The 6448-nt window shown below is 45.7% G+C and overlaps 1 protein-coding gene across 1 annotated transcript; it reads left to right on the plus strand.

The window, feature by feature from the left end:
* The first annotated feature begins 229 nt into the window (after window positions 1–229).
* Window positions 230–6352, plus strand: depdc4 (DEP domain containing 4). The gene is made up of 9 exons (XM_041853290.2): window positions 230–331; window positions 831–1248; window positions 1405–1553; window positions 1797–2010; window positions 2474–2709; window positions 2852–2994; window positions 3194–3319; window positions 3703–3781; window positions 4334–6352. The coding sequence occupies exons 1-9, from the start codon at window positions 256–258 to the stop codon at window positions 4531–4533; spliced, it is 1641 nt and encodes a 546-aa protein (XP_041709224.1). The 5' UTR covers window positions 230–255; the 3' UTR covers window positions 4534–6352.
* The last annotated feature ends 96 nt before the right edge of the window (window positions 6353–6448 follow it).

Below are 6448 nucleotides of genomic sequence, written 5' to 3' on the forward strand. Positions count from 1 at the left end.
TGTGTTGAGTGGTGGTGTCCCGTCTTCCTAGGCCATTGGCCTGAGGTAGGATCAGATAGGTTTGAATAGGGTGGTGGGGTTTTTAATTTGTAGGGTTAGATGGCAGAGTATTTCTATTTGTTATTTTTTTCCTTTTCCCACTGAAAGTATAAGGGATTTATACCCTAGTTGGTGGCGGTAAGGCAACATTTATTGGATGCCAACCGCCGTTAAACCTCATCCGGAAGAAGAAGCTACGTCACATCCTATTTCACGATGGCGGTTGATTTGACTCCGAGGTTTAGACGATTGAACAGTCAAACACGGAGCCTTCGTGAAAATGTTAAACCAGGTGAGAAATTGACATGTACATCCTTAGGTTATAAACCGTAACATGCTTTCAACTTTTTGTTTTCCTATCCAAAAACCCAGCCAGCGTACAAAGCTGTGTTGGCTTTGCTGGCTAGGCTAGCTAGTTAACCTCGTTAGCTTAACTGCTAGCTAAGCCATTAAACACATGACATTCTAGCTAGCTGTCATGTTTTTATGGCTTATGGCCACAACCCTTATCTTTTACACAACTGTGAGTAAACTGAAGTTAAACGACCATACTAGAGGCTAGTTATTAATATCATTGAAGTGAGTGGTAGCTAACTAACAAGGTGACGTCGTCACACAGCGGGGCGACATCCCACACAAATCATTAACCTAAAAAAATCAGAACTGACAAGAGCCAACAGTGGCTGTATTGGCAGATTTTTTACTCTGTCGTGGTGTTTTTTGTTGTTGCATGCAGTCGCCATACTGTTAATTATATATTACTGTACTACCATGAATGTGTCATCACATAGGATTCTCGGGGCCCTTCCACGCTACACAGCTGTGGCACAACATTATCCAGGCGCTGCAGACACAGGTGGAGGTGCGACGACGGCGGCACCACCTGCGTGTCCACCCTGACTGCTTCACGGGCTCAGATGCTGTAGATGCTGTGCTCAACTACCTGATGCAGAACGTCGTCTTCTGCGCCAGCGAGGTGTCCCGCCTCAAGGCCGCCAGGCTCTGCCAGGCGCTCATGGAGGCCAAGGTGTTTGAGGCGGTGGGGACCAAGCTGTTCCGACGGGACAAGGAGGTCACTTTCGAGGACACGGGCTGCAGCCTCTACCGTTTCCAGGACTGCGGCTCGCTGCCCGGCTCAGCCAGGAAGGATGGGGACACAGAGAACATGGCCCCCGAGGACTTTGTGGGCAAGAGGAAAAAAGGCTCCAGGTTTGTCTGAGTCACAAACATGCACACACACACACTCTTATTCTTTCTGTGTTTCTCTCTTACACACAAACACGAACACACACACTTGCTTTTACTATACCTCACTACATCATCACTGCCCTTGATGTCGATGATAATCTCTCCCTCTCTCTGCAGACTGAATGAGCTGAGGATCATCTCCAACCCCCTGGCGCTGGGCCCCTCTGACCGGAGGGTGGAGAGGCTGCTGAAGACAATCAACCTACAGCTCTTCCACCCTAAGGTCATGACCAAAGCCCCCACCGCCACCTTCCTCTCAAAGACGGGTGAGATGGCAAAGCCTGGCTGTCTTCACCTGGCCATGTTGGAAATTACTATATTGAAAAAGGAAAAGTTAATGTACTTGCTCACTAGTCCTGTCCCCTTTTCCCCTCTTTCCTTCCCTCTTTTCCATTCTTTGTATCTCTCCCCCCCCCCTTCTCTCTTCCTATTTTTTCTCACTCCCATTTTTTTCTTTCCCACTCTTGCTTCTCATTCTACCCCCCTCTCTCTCCCTTCCCCTCTGTCAGTGGTGGAGGAGGTGTGGAAGCAGCAGACGCTGCTCCAGCTGCTGCAGACGGTGGAGCTGCCCGTGCTGGACTGCATCCTGGCGTCCCCGACCCGGGGGGCTCAACCTCACCCCCAGGCTGGAGCCCTGCAGCCGCTGCAGAGCCATCACCAGGACCTGGTCATCTCCAACACCTGCCTGGACCGCGAGCTGCCCCAGAGCCTCAACCTCCCCGAGTTAGTACCTAACCAGCCGCCATAGAATGATTGACATATTGAGCGTACCCATGAAGGTGCAGTCAAATTGCTGTGGTGTGAGGGCCTTTTGCCGTTCAAGTTATTCTGTTTATATGCTACCTGCCTCTACATGGCATGGATCAGGAGTGGTTGACCCTTCTCCTGGAGAGGATTTTGTTCCAACCTTTCTCTAACACCTGATTCCATTGTATAATGCTGTGATGAGCAGCTGATTAGGTGAATCAGCTGTGTTGGTGCTGGAACAAAAGGCCTGAACCCCTAAACACATTCCAGTTCATGTCATGATGCTCAGCGCTTCAAGCCAAGCTTGAAGACTGTAACAGAACGAAAAAATATGGGGGTTCGGTCAAAACACTAACAACCTCCCATTGAATTATATTAAAGCTCTTTTGACATTAAAAGAATGCCCTGATGTTTGCTTCCTCTCCCTGTGATACTGTAGGCTGGACGCGTGGCTGGTGGCAGCCGCCGACTGCCTGGAGCTCTTCCCTGACCAGCTGATCGTATTGGCGGGGGAGCACCTCCTCCAGCAGGGCGGTACCACGGGGGCAGAGAGGATGGCCGGCCAGAAGAGACTGCTGTTTGACACCATGGCTAAGCATTACGGAGGCCAGGAGAGGTCCCCGCTGCTCACCGGACGCTACCTGGACATCCACACGGCGATACTGGACCTGCTGGGTGAGACTGGCTGGTTGAGGAAGTATGGTGGGGTGTAGCGTTAGTGTGTTTTCATCATGTAGATCCGTGCGTGCCTACGTGTCTCTTTGACACACACCCACTCACTGTCTCTCCCTATTTTTCCTCTTCGTGTTGTTCTCAGACGGTGGGAAGGTGGATGATGCTATCAGGGCCTATCAGCTGTGTCTGCGTCTGCTGGAGCCTGCTGGGAGAGATGAGCTGAGGAGACTCCTGGCCTTCATGGCCACAGCAGCCCATCCAGATGCATGCCGCCTGCACAAACAGGTAATCTCACTCCATACACACACTATTTTAAAACGATTGTTTCTCAAATAATGGGTCAGGGCCCAATGATAAATACTATATACATCAGTGGTGGGCAATCATACCCTGCGACGTGGCTGTGGGTGCAGGCTTTTGCATCAGCCAAAGTGGTAACACTGGTGGTCCACTGTGTGACTGAGCACTCTGTATGTCCCAACAGACAGACAACAGGTCCCTGGTCAGCAGGACATTTCTGAAGGCCATCGTGCAGAATAAAGAGCTATCTCGTACCCAGAGCGAGAGGCTGCTGCTGTTTCTGATGGACAACCACACTCAGCTCTTCAAGGTAAGCACATGAAATCCCTGATCCTCTTCCCTGGCCCTCTTCTGTCTTCACCTGGCCAATACCAAAATAAACAAGTTGTAGGGCCGTATTGTTGAACGGAAATAGTAGCTACAGAGGGAGGAGGCTTTAAAATCAGGATTTGGACACCTTGCCTTTTTAAAGTCGGGCATCTGAAGGCTTAATACTGCACTCTATTCTCAAGGGTGTAATCTGTACTACAGTAGGGAGGAGGTACTACAGTAGTTTCAAGCTCTTTTGTTGTCTTCAATTTGTTTGCTGTATTTCTGACATTGCCTGATGCATTAAGTGCAGCATGTATATGATTTGTTTATGTGAATGAAATAACCTTTTTATCAACCCTTCTCTATCTATAATGGAAATAGACCCCCACATCGCTGATTGAAGCTGTGAGGAGGACACTGCAAATCCTGCAGCAAGGAAGAGATCCGGACAACATTGCGAGTGAGTTCAATCCAACTTGAGTAAATTCGGTCCCACTTGATACATAATTTTAGGACTTGGTGATATACAGTATATGCCTTTCTGTGCTGATGCTATTATCATAACAGTACTACATGAGCTCCCGAGTGGCGCAGCGGTCTAAGGCACTGCATCTCAGTGCTTGAGGCGTCACTACAGACCCCCTGGTTCGATTCCAGGCTGTATCACAACCGGCCGTGATTGGGAGTCCCATAGGGCGGTGCACAATTGGCCCAGCGTCGTCCGAGTTTGGCCGGTGTAGGCCGTCATTGTAAATAAGAATTTGTTCTTAACTGACTTGCCTAGTTAAATAAAGGTTAAATAAAAAAATTATAAGAATGAGTCATCCTCAATAATGGAATAAACCACCATCAGTGTCATGTTCACTAGGCACGAAATGAAAGAAAACCGACTGAAACAGGCAGGGACTACCAATGAGAAGCTAATTTCCGTTTTCCGTTGCAAAATGTTTTCTGATGTGTTCCCTAATAAATACACCCCCTGTATTGACTCCCTTCTCCTCCTCCGTTGCAGTGTTCACGTTCTGCCAGCAGGTGTCGCTGCAGCAGTACGAGGACCAGCGCGAGGCAGCCACCCTGGAGAGCTTGACGCAGCTGATCAGAGACATCAGCCTGAGCGAGGCCCTGTCTATCAAGGAGAGGAGGCGGCGGGTCAAGGACTTCCAGAAACACCATCCCATAGTCTTTCTCCAGCACTTCTCCTCCACCTTCTAGGGGGGAAATAAATGTAATGAGTGGTGGGAGACCCAATCCAAAATCAAGCCTTACCTCTGCCATGCATTTGTAGATTTGAAAGGATTGGATCAGTTATAAGCAATTCAAGGTATTAAGTATTCCACTTACCCAATCAGAGGGTAAGGTCATTCCAGGGCCATGTTCAGTTGCAGATTGAAATGAGCCGATGTGATTCCTTATTCTACATGTCAGAGGCATGTTTGATCTACATAGTGTATTTATATCTGAACGTTCTAAACTTTCAACCTGCTGAACGTGCCTCTGGTCTACACAAGGGCATACTGCATAGGGGATGGGCCTAGGGGTTGATTTTTTGGAATTGGGCAGTAAGGGATCCTTGTCGCCTTAACAAGTGCTTTGGTTCTTTGTTATGCAAACAGTTGTCACAGTGCTGTGCGCGTTACGTGGGATGAAATATCTATTTTGATTTAATGTAGGCCTAGTTTGTGTCATATTTTAGTGTTACTCTTACGAGGCTTTGCTTTTCAAGAGGTCTTATGCATCCGGCTTCGGAATGCATTTGCACTAGTTCCTAGGCCATAGTAAGTTCTCATCAACACTAGATGCTAGTGGTATGATAGTAGCAATTGTTTTGTTCTAACACGAAGAGATGCACTTACCCAGGTGCCTCGAGTTTATTTCTGGGGAATGAGAGCATTCTCTGCTTTCCTTAGCTGGTGCCTGTCAGGGAAAACTCTTGATTTCGTTGAAATCTACATCTAATGTTGGTAACACATTTGCACATGTATTTGTTTCCAACTAACAGGCATAGGATCTGGGAATCAATTCAGGGGTTGTTTTGGTATCAAGTAGCTAGTTTTCTCAGGTAGTTTTTTATTTAGGTACTGTGAATAGAAGTTTACTGTAGATTAAGCTTGAAGAGAAATCGCTTTAGACGAATAAGCATTACACTATTTCTTTACCTTAATTGAAATTTAACACACTTGTGTTTTTAAGACCGTCATTTAGCAAATGACTTATTGTTTTGAATTTCGTCAATTGCATCTTAAAACTGGTAAGGGAATAATGCTGGTAGCACTACTTTTATATTTGTACATTTTCTGTAGGGGACAGTTCTGTTGCAATGGTATTTATCTACTGTAGTTATTTGTGGAACTGTTTCCCACACTTATCAATAACCTATTACATATCTGTTAATCACATAGTTGACACTAACTATTCTAATATATTGACTTGTAATAGGTTTTGAGCATATGGGTTTGTAAGTTTAATCATAAATTGGTAAATGGTGGAATGTTGAAAATGCAGCCAAGCTTCAAGTCTTTACTTTTGTAGTTTATTGGTGGTCTTACAAGTGGATGATTTGTCTCTAAGTGCCATATATTTTTAGCTCAACTTGAAGGTTGAGTGAATTAACTTGTTGAAATGAGAGTAAATCATAGAATCCAGGGGTGTATTCATTAGTTGCACACCCTAGCAAAAAGTTGTGCAACAGAGAACTTTTCGCAACGAAAATGAGTTTCTATTGGACAAATTGAAATAGGTCCCTCCCTGTTTAGTTCTGTTTGGTTCTTAGTGAATACACCCCAAGTTACTTGTTGTGAATGTTACATTGTTAATTAAGTTGTTGCATCATTGGTACTATGTTTTAAATTCAAGAGCATTTACTGTACTGTGCATGTTGCTGCCTCCTTTGAGGTTTACATATCTTAGTCAACAGAATAGTACACATGACATGATCTGTAACGTTGCCAAGTGAGGTTTTATGGTTAATTCATTGAATTTTGAAATGCACTTTGTTGAATACAGTACAATAAAGTACTTTTATTGAACATCATTGGAAGTTCCAGTAGTCATTTGAGCAACCATTGGACGTATGGATATGCATGAAATATACAATATTCAAACACTATACAGAACAGAAATGGGCTAT

The sequence above is a fragment of the Coregonus clupeaformis genome, chromosome 28 (assembly GCF_020615455.1).
Source record: "Coregonus clupeaformis isolate EN_2021a chromosome 28, ASM2061545v1, whole genome shotgun sequence".
NCBI lineage: Eukaryota > Metazoa > Chordata > Actinopteri > Salmoniformes > Salmonidae > Coregonus > Coregonus clupeaformis.